Raw genomic sequence first — 18,339 nt, 5'->3', positions numbered from 1 at the left:
TCACCCGAACACAACTACTTCTTCCTTTCTCTGGTTTTCTCTCTCTTTTTATGCATCCCTCTTCTAAGCCCAGTCTGGAACCTCAGCCCCAGCTCAGGTAGTTCTGCACTTGCAGGATTTATAGGGAGACGGAATAAACAGAAAAAGGGGGTTTTTCTAAGCAGCATCTAAACCTCGCTGGGTTTTATTCACCTGCTCCCAGACCCTCCCTGGCCCCTCCCAGGGAAGCACTCTCTGCAAAGTGGTTTTTTCTTTAAAATCCTAAACCCTCTTGGCAGAAAGACCCTCCCGGTGCCACCTGGGCGCTTTTCCGTTCGGCACGAAGGTTTATTTTGCGGTGACACAGGGACACCCGAGGATGCGCCGTCCGCTCGCGTCCCCCCCCGACCCCACGCGCCCCCACCGAGCTGCAGATCGAGTGGGAAACAAAGAATAATAATTAAAAAAGGCGCTGGCGGGCGGCGAGCCGCGCTCAGACGTCACCGCGCTGGGGATGGAGCGGGAGGCCCGGCCGGCCCAGCGCGCCCAGCGCAGCCCAGCGATGGAGCTGGGGGGGCGCGGGGGTGTGAGGATGGATTACAGAGCCGGGCGGCTCCGCGCGTAACCAGAGAGCGCCCGTGATCTGCAGAGCGACGGGGAGGAAGGGGAGGAAGAGGAGGATCGTCCGCCCTCCTCGGGACCCCACAGGAGCCCCTCGCCAACCCCCCTCAGCTCTCCCAGCGCCGAGGAATGATGAAAAAATACAATTCTGCAAAAAGGGTGAGTGCGACGGGTTCTGCGCAGGGGGGCTTGGGGAGGGGGGTTGGCTCTTGGTTTCCAGTTCAGCCTCTGCTCCCCCACCCTCGCTTAGCGAAAAAGCAGCCCCCCGGCAGATGCGAGCGCGACGCGGGGCAGCGGCCACTCGCCTTCCTCCTCTGCTCACGGCCGCGCCACGGCCCTGCGCATCTTTCGATGGCAAGGAGATGATAAAACACCGAGACACCATCTCCGTGTGGGCTCCGCGCCGTGCGGCCGCTGCGCCCACGGATCTCCTCGCTCTCCATCCAGAAACCCGCAATAAAAACCCGGCCGCAGATTTTTACCGCTAGGATGGATTGATAAAAGGCTCAAACCCGCAATTTTTGCTGCAGGAAATAAAGCCGCCGGTTTAAATTCTGCCCAACACCCTCCCGTTCCTCTTTCCGCGGGGAAACGCACGTTGTGCGGGTGGAACACAACAGCTTTTCTTATATAATGCGCGGGGGAAACCCTGCCTGCGATTTTTGCACTGTTGCCTCGGGATTATTGTTGTTGCTTCACGTCTGCAGCAGAAAATCTCTGTGGAGGGAATCGAACCCCTCGGCGGCGGCGCCGAGAGGGGCCGGGGGAGGGAGGCAAAGTTGGGGGAAGAGGGAGGGGGGACAAGGAGCGTAAAATGAAGAATAATCCCGTTTTTCCGCCCGTTTCCTTCCCCCTCTCTTTGTGTTAGGGGCACCAGGATGGAAACCAGCAACCTGCGCAGCCAGAGAAGGTCGGCTGGGTGCGGAAATTCTGCGGGAAAGGCATTTTTAGGGAAATCTGGAAAAACCGTTACGTGGTTTTGAAGGGAGATCAGCTTTACATCTCAGAGAAGGAGGTAGGATCGGTTTCCTTTTCCTTTCCCATCCCCCTCTTTTTCCTGCCCTTTGCATATGAAAAGCTCCAGCCTCTCAGTCCCGTCCCCAGCCCCTTGTGGAGGTCTCTGTCTCTCTCGGGTGGTTTTCTCCCCAAACCCCGCGAGGAGCCGCGTTGGGAGCCGGTTGGGTCTGTGGCAGCCCCAGCAACTCTCCCAGCTGGGAGACGTTTCCCAGCGCGGTGCACACGGAAGGATTCGCTTCTCCAGGGTTCAAACCTTCATCCTTCTTTCTGCTGCGGCCAAACGGCTTTTCCTCGGGTGCCCGTGCTCAGGTGTTCAGTGTGACGCTGCCCTCGCTCCCGCTGCCGCACTGGGCTGGCTGGGAAGAACTGGTCCCTGACTGGAATCGAGCCATTTACGGGTCCTTTATTTCTTATATTTGTTTTTCCTCCCTGCAAGAGGACAGCGGGGAAATTGAAGCACGGATGCAACACCTTCTTGAAAAAAAAACGCATCCCTTCTCCTCCCCCCTCGTCTCTGCTCGACATCAACCAGGGTTTGGGGTTTAATGTGGTGGTTACTGAGAATTAATTGGATGTGACTGCCAGGCCGGCTGGGATCCCGCTGTCCTTGCACAGCTCCCCCCGCTTTGGTTTTGTCTTGATCAATTCATCAGAAGAAATCCCCAGGCCCAGCTCTGCTGACACCCTGCAAACTCCGGGGAGAGCTGTGCCCTGAGACGAGGCGCGGGGGCCAGCTGGAGTTAGGCCAGGCTTAGGACAGGGGATGTGGGGTAAACCACCGGTGGGTTACTCCCTGATGGGGGGTCTGTTGTTCAGATGCGTCGTTACCTGGCCCAGCTTTATCCCTTTAGAGATAAAAGGGTCCAGAGCACTAAGCGTAATTTGATTTAGAGGCTAATTGAATCACAGATGGATCAGGGGTTATTAGGACAGAAATAGCCTAAGCGCGGCCTGACAGCCTAGGTCACGCTTAGCCATGTGCTGGCGTTGCACAGCTCACCTCGTCTCTTGGCTGCTCCAGGACCGAGAGAGACGCGGGCGTGGGGAACAGACGGTGCCTGCAGGTCCAGAGACAGAAAAGAGAAATATTAGAGACAACGCCAGTGCTGATGAGACACAAAACCTGTGATTTATCTATTTATTTTTCGGGGAGTACCGCGGAGTCTGGAGCGCAGATTTGTCACCAGCTCGTCTGGCACAACCGACAAGCGGCTCACGTAGCTCTGGGGCCGCGGAGCAGAGTTTAGAAAGTGCCGGACAGACAGATGACACGGCGGGAAGGGTTTCACCTGCGGCCTCGTGTTCCACCGGGCTGGGCCAATGGTTTTTCTGCACTGGGGTCCCAATTCAAAGCAGCACGTGCTTGAGTAGAAATGTATACTTAAGCCCAGTTTAATGGGGATAGAACTGGAGGTTTTGGGCCAGGAACTGGAAGAGAAGTAACCATAGAATCACAGAATCATTTTGGGTGGAAAAGACCTTTCAGGTGGAGTCCAAGTGTTCCCCACCCCGGCACTAAACATGTCCCTGAGAACCTCATCTCTGTCTGTTCAGCCCCTCCAGAGATGGTGATTCAATCTCAGCAATTAGACTGAATAAACCTGTAATTTCTAGCTGAGTGAGCAGGGAGGTTGTGTCTGTGGTTTTGGGGAGACTTTGAGACAGACAGAGGAACTTTTGGGGTCCCTCTCAGCAGGGGAAGGAGCCGGACAGGCGGGCAGAGTGTGAACTCCCTTTGAGGGGAAGGATTCTGGATCTTGCTGGGGAAAACGACAACCGAAAAAAGAGTGTTTTCCAAACTCGTGGCCGCCCCGCAGGCCCAGCTGGATCGCCGCTGGCTGCGGTGACACTGGGATGTCCCCACACCCTGTGCTGCCGGTGGGTGGTTCTGTCTCTCTTTGTACCTCAACTCCTTGAACCCCGGAGAATAAACCGCCAGCAAAAGGCTCCGCTTGGCTAAAGAGCAGGAAACCCTGCGCAAGCAAGAATGTATTAATACAGGGATGAAGATGCGCAGGAATAAGATGCATCTGTCTGTCCCTCCCTCTCAAATCCACCCTCTTTAAAACCTGCGCGCTCTGAGCGCAGCAGACCTGGGCGCCATTCCCGACCCAGCAGCACTTGTGTTTGTTCCGTGCATTTTTTAGCGAGGAAAATAAACCCCTAGCGCACGTGCAGCTGAAGCAGCAGCGGCTCTACGTGTACGAATATGTGTGTGAAAGCCCATAAATAACAGGCAGCGGCGCCCGCCGATGTCTTTATATGGAAGAATCTGCGGTTGTACAGAAACGCGGTTACAGAGGGAACGTCTGGGCGCACGTGTGCGCCCGAGCGACGCGGCGCCTGCGGGAACCGGGAATATGTCTGTGTCACTGGGAACATGTCTGTGTCACCGGGAATCAGGAATACGTCTGTGTCACTGGGAATCGCTGGCTACGGGGCGGCTGCGGCACGTGGTGTGCGGCACACGTGTGTGGATGGACGGAGGGACGGGTGTGTGTAGGGACAGAGGGACACATGTGCGTCTGGATGGAAAAACACGTGTGTGTCTGGACGGAGGGACACGCGTGTGTCTGGATGGAGGGACACGTGTGTCTGGACAGAGGGACACGTGTGTGTCTGGACGGAGGGACACGTGTGTAGGGACAGAGGGACACGTGTGTGTCTGGACAGACGGACACACATGTGTAGGGACAGAGGGACATGTGTGCGTCTGGACAGGGGGACACATGTGTGTAGGGACAGAGGGACATGTGTGTGTCTGGACAGGGGGACAGGTCTGCTGTGGCTGCCTGGCGCTTGTGTGTTTCTGAGAGTTTTTGTTCAAAGGCAGACGGGTCTTTTAACACGCAACGGGTCTGTTTGGTACGGACTGGATGTTTAATTTTCAGCACAGCCAGGCTTTCACCTACCCAAGAGATGTGAGGCTGGGAATTTGGGAGAATTTCTTCCCCAAAGGGCTGTGGGGCGTTGGAACAGGCTGCCCAGGGCAGTGCTGGAGTCGCCATCCCTGGAGGGGTTTAAATACACAGAGATGAGGTTCTCAGGGACATGGGGCAGTGCCAGGGTGGGTTATGGTTGGACTTGATCTTGAGGGGCTTTTCCAACCCAAATGATTCTGTGATTCTATGATCTGCTCTGGGGAGGCCCGTCGCCAGGCCCTAATGCGCATTTCCGAGCTTTGCTCCCTCCGCACACTCGCTCTCCCGGCAGCAGGTGCTTGCGGCTCCTGCAAATAGCTTCATAAATTGGGATTTGTTGAGCAGAACAGGACAGGGCCTTGGGTTTTTTAAATTTTTTTCACATACCAGATTACGGCCAGTGGAGAAAACGGAGCCGCTGCTGGGTTGTGCTGATGGGCTGTGTGAGAGGCCGTTCTGCTTTGGAACCGCGGCCGTGGGGCGGGCGCTGGATGCAGCCGGAGGGAGAATTAAATAGTGGAGACCCTGAAGAGACACAAATAAAAAACTCGAGTGGAAACGGCCACTAGACAGGTTGCATCTCAGCCCGATTCCTGCAGCGATGGGCAAGGAGGCTCAATTCAGCAAAAGATCCAAGTCCTCCTCTGCTATAAATTATTTTTGCTCCATCAAAGCCGCCGCAGCAACGTGGATTTGGCGGATGGGGCTGACGAGTTGACCTCGTATTAACCTCAGTGTCTGCTGTCAGCTCCTCTTAAGCTCAGCGGCTGCTCTAGAGCAGAAGGCGGGTTTAGCGGGTAAAGCGGGACTCCCAGCCTTTCCCCATCAGCGCAGAAAAAGGGCTTAAATACCAGGACTCCTCGGGTCTGCCGTGTGCTCACTACATTAATTCAAACGGGTCATTTATTTACTTTCACCTGAATTTCTCCATCTGGAAAGCAGGGTTAATAACACTCTTCTCCCTAAGGCACGAGGTGCCCGGGAAGGGGGAATCGTCACACACGGGGGTTCCCTTGGGAAAGACGTCGCCTCAGGGCGGGGAACGAGACCCGTCTGAGATCTGGAAGGGCTGGACGGCGGTTTCCAAAAGGTGGAATCCCACAGGTCGTGTTAAACTCCCCAAATCCCATCAGTATTCCTGCTGGGAATCACTGTGCTGCTTCAGGAGGAGCTGGGCTTAGAGACTTGCCCTGATTTATTTCTCTCTGTTAGGAGAAGGTGTGAATGCCAGAGGGAAGCCTGGGCACAAACCAGGTCTGTAAGGAGAGGAAATATACTTTATACCTGGAAAAATGCAAACAGGGCTTTTGAGTGATGGTTTTCTTGTCAGGGCATCAGCCTTTGGAAGCTGTGAAATTTGCTCCAACACCTTTTGCTCTTCCAACCCTGCACTAAAATGGGAGCTGAGGTTTCCAGCCCGTGTTGAATGCAGGGCTCTGAGCCGGCACAGCGATCTGTACCCCTGCTGCAAGCAAACTCAGTGAACTTCTGCAAAAAAAACCCAAACTTCATTATTTAGCATTTGCTCATCGGCCAAAAAAAGCATTCAGGGCAGAAACCACACGCGAGAAGATCTGCTGAAGTGAGCTGAGCTCTGCTAAGCAAAAACCACGTTCTTAATATCATTTTTGCATTCTTTCCCCTCGCTCTCCTCCTCGCCGGGTCCCTCCCCCTCTGCAAATTTCTGGTAATTGTTGCTGTGTTTGTTATCGCTCTGTGCTGGGGAAGGGCGGCCAGACACACAGACACAGCTGGGCCACCGCGGCCGCTCCGGAAGGCAAGGGCTGGCCAGACAGCACGGACGGACTCGCTGATGACGAGATGTTAACGAGGAAACGCTTCTCGGGGCTTCCTTCAGCCTTTTGTTGTTTGCCAGCAAAAGCATCGACTCAATTAAGGACAAGTGCACTTGAAAAGTAGTCTGTTCTGGCTCCTCGTTTGTTACGGTGCCATCGAACAGTGCACAGCACTGCCTGGAAGGGGGTGTGGACATATTTAAAGTCGTGTCTAGAGTCCACATACGTGTGATGGAACGTGCAAAGCACTTGCGGTGTTTCTGAGCCTGTGCTGGTAGAATCACAGAATCATTTTGGTTGGAAAAGAGCTTTAAAATCATGGAGTCCAAGCGTTCCCCCAGCCCTGGCACTGCCCTGTGTCCCTGAGAACCTCATCTCTGGGTATTTCCAACCCCTCCAGGGATGGCGACTCCAGCACTGCCCTGGGCAGCCTGTTCCAACGCCCCACAGCCCTTTGGGGAAGAAATTCTCCCAAATTTCCAACCTCAACCTCCTTCTCCAGCCCCTTCCCCAGCTCTGTTCCCTTCTCTCAACTCGCTCCAGCTCCTCAAGCTCTTTCTTGTCTATGAGGTGATCCCGCCACCCCTCTGCCCGCCATGTCGAGCCCTGAGGTGATTTTGGTGCTATTTTGAGCCCTGAGGTGATTTTGGCATCACCATTTTGAGCCCTGAGCTGACGGCCCCAAAACGGCCCCCAGGATTCGCGGTTTGGCCTCCCCAGTGCCCAGCAGGGGACGGTCGCTGATTTTCGCTCAGCTCTGTCCCTTGCTGGATGGCAGAACCGCTCAGCTCGAGGAAGTGAAACTTCCAGCTCAGCTTGAGAGGGGAAGACGCTGCTGCCGTCCCCGAGACTGCCCATGTTTGGATATTCAGCTTTACTGAGAATCTGTAGGTTTCTTGTTACTCCCCAAGCCACATTCTGACCTCCTCAGTGTCTCATGGATACATTACACTCAGCATCTTGTGATTTTTTTCTGTCCCTTCCGCATTTTCTTTGAGCATGTCGCATGTCAACAGGGAACTGCTCAGGCAAATCTCCACCAAAAAAAGAGGAAAACCACAGAACTTTGCCTGGTGACTGAGCAACCGCTCGTCCACTTTGCTCTTGGTTTGACCCCAGGAGTCAAAGAGGTTCAGAGTCGTCACAGGTGACAAATTGACAAGGGAGGAAATTTTAACAAGCCGCCCAAGTTAATTTAAACTGCATCGGGGATCCTCCCCTTGCCGGAACGCTGCAAGGGAGCGTTTGCAGGGGGGAAACAGCCCTTTGGAAGCAGCAAGGACAGAAATAAAGCCTGTGAGGGTCGGGGAGAAGGGCCGTGGGTCCTGGCGTGTCCGCGGGGATTCCTGGCGGCCGCAGGGCAGCAGCTGCGGGGCGAGGCCATGAGGAATGCGCGCAGCTACTGCTGTCCACAGGCCAGGATGAGCGACACCCCAGCACCTGCAGCTGCCCCCGGAGGTGTCCTGGGGGGCTCACGGCTCCAGGGGAGAACGTTTAGGGACCCTTTGTCTTACATGATGGGGACACCGTGGGTTCCTGCTCCGTGCCTCAGTTTCCCTTCCCTCACCTGGCATAGCTGGAGTGTGGAAGCATTTGTAGGAGCATTAGGAGGGTAAGAAGTTGTTTTGCCTGCCTGGGGTAGGTGCAATATGGACAGCACAGCCAGCAGCAGCAATCGCTGGGATTTATACACCTTAATCCTTTAAATCCAGACCTACCTGCCCAGGAGGCTCTGAGGCCCTTGGCTCACTGCGTACCGGGCAGCTGTGAGGTAGGAGTTGCCTGGTTTTGGTATTTTTTGGGTTTTTTTTTACAGAAGATGAGCTGCACGACAACCCTCACCCTCTCCTGCCCCTGAGCTTGCTGTATTCTGTAATTCACACCCCCCACCTCCTTATTTTTTGGCCTCCCATGCCTCTTCCCACCAGCGGGGCAGAACAAAGCCACCTCCAAATGACGAAATTACAGCCCCGTTCACTTTATGGCCTCGTTATGTTACCGAGTGTGAAGTCCCAGTGACCTACATGAGGAAGCATCTGGAGTCAGGACTCGTCCCTCGGCTGCCGTGTCGCCGCTCGGGGCTCACGGGGAAATCAGCTTTTCCTGCTGCAAATTCCGCCGAGGTTCTTGGAAAGAGGTGGATTGTAGGACAGCGCTGGGAAGAGATAAAAGCTGATTAGAAGTGTGCGGGGAGGATATTTAGATAGACATTGTCTGCCAGAGATATTTCCATATCTGTTCATAACAGCCCGGAGACAGTGGCTGTTGTTAAGAGCAGAAATCAGAAATGTTTGCTGGGGTTCAGGAATAGCTGTGTGCAGTGTTTGCCTCCTTGTTCTTGAAGACAAACTAAGGGGATAGAAGGAAAAAGGATGGAGGGGGAATCGCAGTCATTACACAAGGCCAGATGGCCAGTTTATCTGGTTATAGCACGTTAGTCAGCCTCTTTATTTAAATTATCTTGGAAAAAAAAAATCATGGGGAATTCCTTCAGTGCTTCCCAAAAGTCGGGAGGAAACTCATTAAATGGGGTGGAGTCCTTTCCTTTCAGGAAATCCAAAGCCGAGGCCTCGTCACCGGCCGCCTTTCCAGCGCCCAGGGGACCCAGACCCCGCGGAGCCAGCGCTGACCCTGCTGGGCTGGGATTAGCAGATTGAGCCGGATTTAAACCTGCCGCAGTTCTGTCCTTAGCGGACGTGCAAAAAACCCAAGTTCTGTCCCATCCCGTTACCTACACGCCTTGTGTTTGCCGTGGAAAAAGCAGAGCTCCTGTGCTGTAGGAGTGCGATGCGAGGAGATGGTGTTAAAGGGAGTGAGGAAAAGGGAGGGTGCACAAAACTAACGGGGCCACGCACACGACAGGCTCGAAATTCTTGGTTTTGTGTTCCCCGAGCAACAACACCTTGTGGTGAGGGCTCTGCCGTGGGGCAGTACCGCGAACCCGCTCCCTCCCCAGCTCAGCCGCTGCCTCCGTGACCTTGTGCAAGTCACGCCTTTAATTGCAATTTAAGCCTCTGCAGTATTTATCTACAGCTGTGTGCCTTCATCCAGAAAGTGCTGGGGAATAGACCTCGTCAGAGCTGCAAAGTGGCCACTCGGTGACTCTCTAAAGGCCAACCAAGCGTTTCTTGGAAAAGAAGAAACAACAAGTGTTTCTTGGTGGGTAATGGGTAATCCACCCCCCGAATCAGCTGTCGGCGCAGGCTGACGGGGTAAAAATAGCAAGTGTTAATCTTGATCCCTCCAACTTTGGCGGTGCTGGCTCCAGGAAAGCAGGAGCGCTAATGGGATTGTCCCTTTCATTGGCCACGTCCCCCGCATGGAGCTGCGCGCAGACGGGCTCCTCCTGCTGCTGGAGGGAACCGAGTTGGTTTGGAGGGTCCCCAACACAGACACCATGTCTGATCACACCTGTGTGGCAGCTCAGCCCAGTCCCGGTGACTTTGGGGTGGGAGAAGCAGTTAAATCCTGGAGGGATCCCCAGGAATTAACCCAGGAGACGGTGATTTTCAAGTTATCCTTCTAAGTATGTCCCACTAGTTCCAGAAGAGCCTCGAGTCAAAACGATCCTGTTGAAAATCTGTTTCTCCCCCTCCAAAACTAGCATAGCACTGCCCAGCTATTAGTGCTGTCCCTGAATTTGTGTCTTAAGGTGTCAACTTTTGCACAATATTTCAGTGACCACATCCCAGAGCAGAAGCTCCAGGACACGTTCTGGATGTTCAACCCCCCTGTGCACCCCCTGCCTTGCAACAAAAAGCTCCTGCCTCTCTGTCTGACATCTGCAAGGCTGTCATTGGATTGGTTTTTTGTTTTATTTTGCAGGTAAAAGATGAAAAAAACATCCAGGAGATGTTTGACCTGAGTGATTATGAGAAATGTGAAGAGCTCAGGAAGTCCAAAAGCAGAAGTAAAAAGAACCACAGCAAATTTACCCTCGCCCACTCCAGACAGCCTGGAAACACGGTACGCTCAGCTCTGCCTGCTCCCGAGAGCCCGACACCGTCACTGGGGGAAACCGGAGAGGCCCAGTTGTGTGGGAGCCCAGATTGGTTAAAAATATCTAAATGACCCTTAACCATATCAGGATCGATAGGAACAGGGAGAGATGGAGAGAGAAACAGAGTTTCAGTCTCTGCTCCCAAGGAACAAGCGCTGGGACGAGAGGAAATGGCCTCAAGTTGTGCCAGGGGAGGCTGAGGTTGGAAATTTGAGAGAATTTCTTCCCCAAAGGGCTGTGGGGTGTTGGAACAGGCTGCCCATGGCAGTGCTGGAGTTGCCATCCCTGGAGGGGTTTAATACACAGAGATGAGGTTCTCAGGGACATGGGCAGTGCCAGGGCTGGGGGAACGCTTGGACTCCATGAATTTAAAGCTCTTTTCCAACCAAAATGATTCTGTGATTCTGCTGCGAGAGGACTCAGGTCTCTGCTGCACTGAGTAAATACACCCAAGCACTTAATTCTGGACAATTTCACAAAATGCTTCTGAGGCTAAAACTCATTTCTACTGAGTATCTAACTTAAAAAAAACCCTATATTCCCTATACGAGCCACGTTTTCAGGCATGCTCTGCCCTCGGTGTACAACGAATATAGTAAAGGATGGAAAATCCAGCTCTTTCTGCAGGTACAACAGACAGAGAAATGGCGCGTGAGCAGCAGCTGCACAGAAAGGCTGCATCACCGTTTGAGGAGGGCAAAGTCTGGGCTGGTGTGTGGGAAGTGAAGAGGGAGGAAGGAGGAGCTGCAGCCAGCGGGGATGTCGAGATGCACACGGGTTCTGGGTCGGAAAGCTGGGGTTTGTGAGGTATTGCGGGTCTGCTTTGCAAAGGGCTGCCAAGAAGCAGAGCGGCAGAGGCGTCTGCAGGACCCGCTCTGCTTCGCATTTCCCACGGAGCCAAGGCAGCCAAGGCCACGTCGCTTTGCTGTGGGCAGGGACAGCACGGAAGCATCCCCGGATGAGTTTAGTCTTTGGCACTGACCTGAATTCTCTCTTTTGTAGGCACCGAATCTGATCTTCCTGGCTGTGAGTCCGGAAGAGAAAGAGTCCTGGATTAACGCCCTCAACTCTGCCATCACACGCGCTAAAAACCGCATCCTAGACGAGGTGAGCTGGACTCCGGGGGCTGGGCCTGGGCTCTGTTGTCTCCTCTTTAACCTTGGCTGAAGATTTTAGACAACTGGAGCCAGTTTTTTTCTATTTAAAAGAAACACAAAGAGGTTTATTTATGGACTGCACTCAAACGCAGCCACCAACACCTACAGAGTGGGCTCTGCTGGAGGTTTGGGACAGTTTAATCCCAGCCCAGGGATTAATTTGCAGTGCTGATTGCAAAGCGGGGACAAGGGGCTCTGTCCCGTCCCGGCACCGCAGAGCCCTCACATGGGAATGGTTTCCCGGGGCTTCGGGGAGTCTTTCCTCCCGCCCGCTGCTCCTGGGGGATGACGCCATGGGCTCATTCGCAAAGGAGCTTTAAGTAGTGGAACTGAATTAAGGAATTAACTGAAAAGCAGTAGCGCGGCACCATCTGTCAGCCCATCCCGGTCCATCTTCATCCCACCAACCCCTCCCTCAGTCACCGTCTTCCAGAGACAGGCCCGTAGCCCCAGCTGGGCTGAGGGACGGGGACTTCTGCACGTTTCAACTTCACAAATCCTTTAGGGTCCAAACAGGAATGTTTAATCTGCCTTCTCAGCGCTGTGTGGCGGATGTATTTCTGTCAAGTCAGAATCTCCATTTACAAGTGCCAGGATGAGAGGAAACGGCCTGAAGTTGCGCCAGGGGAGGTCGAGGTTGGAAATTTGGGAGAATTTCTTCCCCAAAGGGCTGTGGGGTGTTGGAACAGGCTGCCCAGGGCAGTGCTGGAGTCACCATCCCTGGAGGGGTTGAAAATACCCAGAGATGAGGTTCTCAGGGACATGGGGCAGTGCCAGGGCTGGGGTAGCGGTTGGACTCGATGATCTTGAGGGTATTTCCAACCGAAACAATTCAGTGATTTAGTGAAAACAGAAGGGCCAACCAGCGGGATGAGGTGCCAGGAGGGACACAGCCACACCGAGTGGACCAGCACGGCTGCTACCGCTTCCCAACGGCAGCGTTAGTGCTGCACAGAACTCCCAAAGGAACTTCCACAATGATGCGGAGCAGCTTCTACTAGAAAAAGGAACAAAGTGTACGCTTAAAACCACAGCTGAGTGGACAGAGGCCAGGCTTAGATCAGTCTGAGCATGGCTCAGTCTGGTTTAAATGCTAACTACCTCGAGAAGGCTCTGCCCTCGCTACCAGGGCTGCAGTTTGACAGGGCGTTTCAACGTTGTCTCACTCGAACGCTTCACAACAACTATTCTTTGGTTTAGATTGGTCTCAAATCTATTTTACACCCATTTAACTTACCGCTGCCGCGATGCTGTGTGTCCGCATGGATGGCAACACAAAACCCTGTAGCGAAGGAAAACGAAGGTCAGACTGTCGGAAAAGCTTTAAAGCAGAAAGCAGCAGAGCAAACAATGGTGTAGATTGTTTCAGGGAGAGGCTGCAACCAAAATCTCTACAAGCAGGGATTAGTAATTGTCAGGAATGACTTAAGTAGATCCGATGCCATCTCGGCACAGAGGGGACGGACACGCTGGCTGGGACAGACTCTGGGCAGCCAGGAGCGCCAGGCGGTGAGTGGGAACGGCCGGTCCGTGCAGGCGCTCACAGGCTGTGTCCCGCCGCAGGTCACCGTGGAAGAGGACAGCTACCTGGCGCACCCCACGCGCGACAGGGCCAAGATCCAGCACTCCCGGCGCCCACCCACACGAGGACATCTGATGGCTGTGGTATGTACAACAAGTTCCAGATGCCTCTGTAGGTAAAATTTAGGTTTCATTTATAAGGAAATGCAAGAAGAGCTGAACTGGAAATTGTCATAAGGCCCAGAGCTGTCTGGATCTGGTCCTCTGTTCTTGTAGATTGTTGCTTTGTGCAAACCCTTTGGCAAAGTGGCAGCTTGCCATCACCGACACCCCTTTTCCTGATGCTGGAAATGACAGAATTCTTCAAGTTCCTGACAGAGAGCGGCCATACAGGGGATGGGATGATGGGACAAGAAGATACAGCCTCGAGTTGCGCCAGGGGAGGTTGTGGTTGGAAATTTGGGAGAATTTCTTCCCTAAAGGGCTGTTGGGCATTGGAACAGGCTGCCCAGGGCAGTGGTGGAGTCACCGTCCCTGGAGGGGTTGAACAGATGGAGATGAGGTTCTCAGGACGTGTTTAGTGCTGGATTGAGGTTCTGGTTGGACTCCATGATCTTGAGGGTCTCTGTTTCTTCAGGCATCTACCTCAACGTCTGACGGCATGCTGACGCTCGACCTGATCCAGGAGGAAGACGCTTCTCCCGAGGATCACGGCACCTGCGAGGAGAGTTTCCGGGTGGATCTGGATAAGTCAGTGGCTCATCTCACCGCTGGCAGGCGCCGCTCAGACTCCGAGAACGTCAAACCGTCAGAGAAAGGCCGGACAGGGAGCCTCCCGAGGCAGGAGGTGACCTCGTGGGACAGATCCGGGCAGCGCAATGACTCCTTTGACAAAGGGACCATGTACACGCCGCAGGTCCCCAAAAAGCTCTCGCACTCAGAAAAGAATAAATGTGCCTCCATGGAAGAAATTCTGTCTCGCCGGGACTCTTCGGCGCACCGGGCGGTGCTGAGGAGGGGGCTGGAGGCTCAGTTCGCCTCGGCCGAACCGGAGCAGCTGTCCCGGATACAAGAACTGGTTGCACTGAAACTGGAAAAAACTCAGGAACTGCTGACAGAAGTGAAGGGCTACGGGGAAGGCAAGAGAAAGACCAAGGATTCCACCACCAGCACCACCACCACCACCACCACCTCTTCTTCTTCCTCATCATCTTCCAAGTCGGACTGTGAGAGGATCCTGCAGGAATCGGAGCGGTTGCTGGGGGAGGCGTCCTCCACGTGGAGCCAGGCCAAGAGGGTGCTGCAGGAGATCCGGGAGCTGAGGGACCTGTACAGACACTTGGAACTGCAGCAGTCGGACTGCAAAGGCAGACAGAGCTCACAGTCTCAGTACAGGAAGAGCATGATGTGAAGGCAAGCCTGGGATCGGGAGGGAGGGCCGGGGTGGGCGGCTGTTCCGCCTTGGTTTTTTAATTATTATTATTTACAGTGTTCAAAAGAGTGAAAAGGTGCCTGTTCTCACCCCAGATTTGCTTCTCAAAGCTTGAAGCCTTCCTTTCCTCCGTCACATCCCCTCATGAAACAACCCCCGCGTTCCAGTAAATCCCGTTCTCGTTTATACCTCCTTTTTTAAAGAGCGCCCTTTGCACCGCAGGCCCCAACTCGTGTCCCGCTCCGAGGATGGAAGAAAGCGCCAGTTCCTAGAGAACGTCCCTGCATGCCCGGAGCAGCATGTGTGTAACCACAGGGACAGATGCTCCTGTAAGCCCTGGCTTTGCTGCTCGTAACGTCTGAGCTCCTTGACCAAGACTCTCGTCTTGTTCCCTCACCGTCCTCTTGGAAATAAGTGACAAAAACAAAAGTGTCCATCCCAGCCAACGCTTGCAAGTCCCTGTTATCCAGGAGCTGTCGTGGAGACGCTGGGAAGTGGAAGCTGAGCTCCGGTGTGAGGCGGCGGCGCTGGGGTTTGCTGAACTCCCGGGTGGGCAGTCGGTGTTTCTGTGGTACATTCGGAGCCCTCCGGAAGGAGGGCGAGAGGTTTGCGACCCGTGTCCCCACAGCCGCCCGGCCCCTGTGCTTTACAGACCCCCCGGCCAACGGAGCTCACAGCTCCATGTCTTCCTTTCTGTGCAAATAGAGGATCAAAGCCTTGAATTTAACAGACACCCCATACGGGATGTTTGGGGGGGTTGTTTCCTGGCTTTTTTTCCATTTTCTTTTTTTTTTTTTTGCATTGAGCTGAGGGGAAATGGCAAAATCAGGGTTTACAGGCGGCAGCTGGAAACCAAGAGCCAAAAGTAGTTTTGGTAGGTTTGCTTCTGTTCCTCGGTTTGTGCTGCCGGGCTGCAATGGATTGTCCTCGCTGCTCCCCCCGCCCAGCACCAGCCCCACCAAAAGGAAAGCTGAGCCCGGCCGAGAGCTCCAATACCCTCCTGGCGGGCACGCTGAGTGCCTGGCTCAAGAGCTGGCTCAGTTTTCACGCCTTTGAGCAGCAAGCCAGGAAAGGAGGATGTCAAAGATGTGTCAAAGGGCTTAAAGTGCACCTATGTGGTAACGTCCAGCTGGTACTTTAAAATAAAAAAGAAAATCCAATTCCCTTACCTACATTGCAACCAATCCATGAAAATATTAAACCCAACAGAGTTATTCCTGGCAGCGGTCGGTGTTGTCTGTTTTCTTTCACCGGGTGAGCTCCCGTGGAAAGGAAAGCGGCTCGTGTCTGCTCAGCTTCACCATCCAGGCTCGTGGTGCTGACGTGGAGCTGCCAGCGCTGCGAAAAAACCATTTCTGGTTTGTTTTAATGAGTCTTCCTCCCACTTCCCTGTTAGAACTACTACTGCTGAAGATCTTACGATTTCCAAACTCCAGCTCTGGCCCTTGCAAACACCTTCTCCTCGGGCACAGCTCTGTGCCCACCCTGCGATGACAATGTGGGGCCGGTGTCGCTCATTGTCACCCCGCTGCAGCCCTCCAGGGGTACACACATGTCACCCCGCCGGCATTTGGGGTTTTTTCAATGATTTTTTTTCTTACCTTTTCTAGCAGTTCAAGGATCTGTTTGGATGCATCAGAGGAAAAAGCATAATCCCTAAAAGAGAATAAAAAGAACTCACGTCAGCTGCTCTGATAAAACCCTTCCCGTTCAGCTCTGTGATTGAGAGAACATGGAAAAGAAAAGGGGAAAAGGGAAAAGGAATAACTTAGGAAGAAAAAAACCATGAGTTTTCAGAACACAAAATATGTATTTTTCGCTTGGGAATATTTTTGTATTATAAAAAATGTGAATTTTTTCTTAAAAATCCCTCCAAGTCAAAATAAAACATTTTGTTTTACCAACTATCCCCCTTCAAGAAGCCTGACGCTTTTTTTTTTCCCACAGGCAATTCTTACATGGTTTTCATTCCAACCCAAATGCAACTGGAATTGTGGAATTCTCCCCAAAGCAGAAATATCAGCCTCCGAGCAGGTCTGGTCAGCGAGCTCCGCGCTGCCGAACCAGGGCCGGGCCAGGGGCTTCTGCCTGTTATTAGATACTGCACAAAAATATCTAGAAACTCGCTGGGAGCCTCTAGATATTGTGCAGAAATGCGGGATTGAAAGATCTCGCTCCCCTTCTCCTGCATGGGCTAGAATTCTGCCCTCTTCTTATTATTAGTTTCTAAAAATCTATTCTCAATTTTGCAAAGTTCTCCTCTCTGCACCGTAACACCCCCAAGTCACCGACGGAAGGGAATTATCCTTGAATTGCCACTAGACCCTTTGAAAAGGATTCCAGCAGATTTTGTTTGGGAGTTTTGGGGGTTCAGGAGCCCGTGTGAGTTTTATTATGCAAGTCACCCAAAGGGAAAACTCCTCTGGACGCTGAAACGCTTCACCCCACGGGCGGCAGAGGAACTGGCCCCATCGCAGGGAACGCGCAGTGGCAAATCAGTTTTAGAAAAGAATGCGAAGAGCAAGAGCCTCGATTCCCTGGAGGGTGAAGAGCTGCCACGTGAATCAGGGCGAGCGACTGCCTGAAGTAGATGGTGCAAGAGCTGGAAGTGTAAACCAGGCACTGGAACAGCAGGGGTGCTGATGGGCTGAATGTCGGCCCAGAACACAAGTCAGGGATTCAGGTGTTGAGCTGTGGGGAGAATTCAAGCTCCTTTTCGCAAAGGAGATTTCCAGCCTGCATTTGGTTCCAGAAAATCATCCCCACCTTCTCCTTCAGGGACACTCCCCAAAGCCTTTTGTTTGGATTTTGGACTTTCTTCCCTTTCAGCTCTCACCTATAGTGTTATGCAAACGTTGACAATGAGAAACATTCATAAAAATGGTAAATCCAACTGGGAGCACGGAGCAGTTCGGTCTCGGAACTGCTCCCGTCCTCCTCCTGGGTCTTCCCCTGGGGAATCCACCGTCTGGATCCTCGCAAAAAGGAATCCCGGAATCCCTCCAAAAAACCACAGAAAGCCCCTTCAAAGAAAACTTCCCCCCAGTTTCTAAGTGGCAGCGATTGGGTGAAGGATCCCGATTAACTCTTCTTCAGGGCTCTGACTGTCCTAGAAAAGTTCAACGTTCCCGATTTCTGGGAATTTCACCTCCCTTCCACATCTAGAGCAGAAACCATCCCCCATCCAACACCTCCACCCTTCTCTACCCACCAAACTGGCACCAAATTTCAATTCGCAGAACTGCAAAAAAGCCTCAGACCTCCCCCAATAAATAATGGTTTCCAGAGCTATTTGTATCTGAGCTCCAGGAACAAAACCCCCGATCGATATCAGAGAATGGTCCAAAATCCCTCTAAATCCCCCAAACTAACCTTTATGGGAGAAAAGAACATTCTCCTCTTTCACTTTCCTCTACCCCATAATCGAAGGAATCAAGTCATTTGCGAATGAAGTTGGAGGAGCTGATTCTTGTCCATAAACGAACCATCATTTCATGTCTCAAACTCATTGAAAATCCTCGGTTTCCACACATCATACAAAGGGGCTTTGAAGGTGCTATTTTTTGCTGCAACTGCTCAAAAGAATATTTATAAACATGATATTGATTTGATCGTTGCTTGTTCTATCCCTTCTTTTGCTCTTTGACTTGTATTTCAGGTTCTCCTTTCCTCTTCTTACCAAGGGGACTGGGGGGGGATAAATGGAATGGGTTGTTGCTCTTGGAAAGAAATCTGCACTGATTTTTCTGTAAATTAAACCTTCCATATGTACAGACTGTGGGACACTGTTCCAGTCTGCTGCAGCTTTGTTTATTTTGATTGATTTTAAGGCTGTGATGAAAAGAATTTTTTAAATTAAAGGAAAATGAAAAAGAAAGAAATAGAAGAGTCTTTC

At 52.8% G+C, this 18,339-nt stretch overlaps 1 protein-coding gene across 3 annotated transcripts; it reads left to right on the top strand.

Moving 5' to 3' along the window:
• Positions 1-529: 529 nt before the first annotated feature.
• PLEKHO1 (pleckstrin homology domain containing O1) lies at positions 530-16,264 on the top strand. Of its 3 annotated transcripts, XM_065653640.1 has the most exons (7): positions 530-759; positions 1,469-1,615; positions 10,160-10,300; positions 11,337-11,441; positions 13,055-13,156; positions 13,650-14,425; positions 14,667-16,264. In XM_065653640.1, the coding sequence occupies exons 1-6, from the start codon at positions 730-732 to the stop codon at positions 14,421-14,423; spliced, it is 1,299 nt and encodes a 432-aa protein (XP_065509712.1). In that variant the 5' UTR covers positions 530-729; the 3' UTR covers positions 14,424-14,425; positions 14,667-16,264. The 3 variants fall into 3 exon arrangements, with proteins under 3 accessions (XP_065509712.1, XP_065509711.1, XP_065509714.1); XM_065653639.1 differs by having other exon boundaries at positions 13,650-16,264; XM_065653642.1 differs by lacking the exons at positions 530-759; positions 1,469-1,615 and adding an exon at positions 9,771-9,836 and having other exon boundaries at positions 13,650-16,264.
• Positions 16,265-18,339: the final 2,075 nt, after the last annotated feature.

The sequence above is a fragment of the Caloenas nicobarica genome, chromosome 31 (assembly GCF_036013445.1).
Source record: "Caloenas nicobarica isolate bCalNic1 chromosome 31, bCalNic1.hap1, whole genome shotgun sequence".
Taxonomy (NCBI): Eukaryota; Metazoa; Chordata; class Aves; order Columbiformes; family Columbidae; genus Caloenas; species Caloenas nicobarica.
This window is presented reverse-complemented; position numbering and strand designations above follow the sequence as displayed.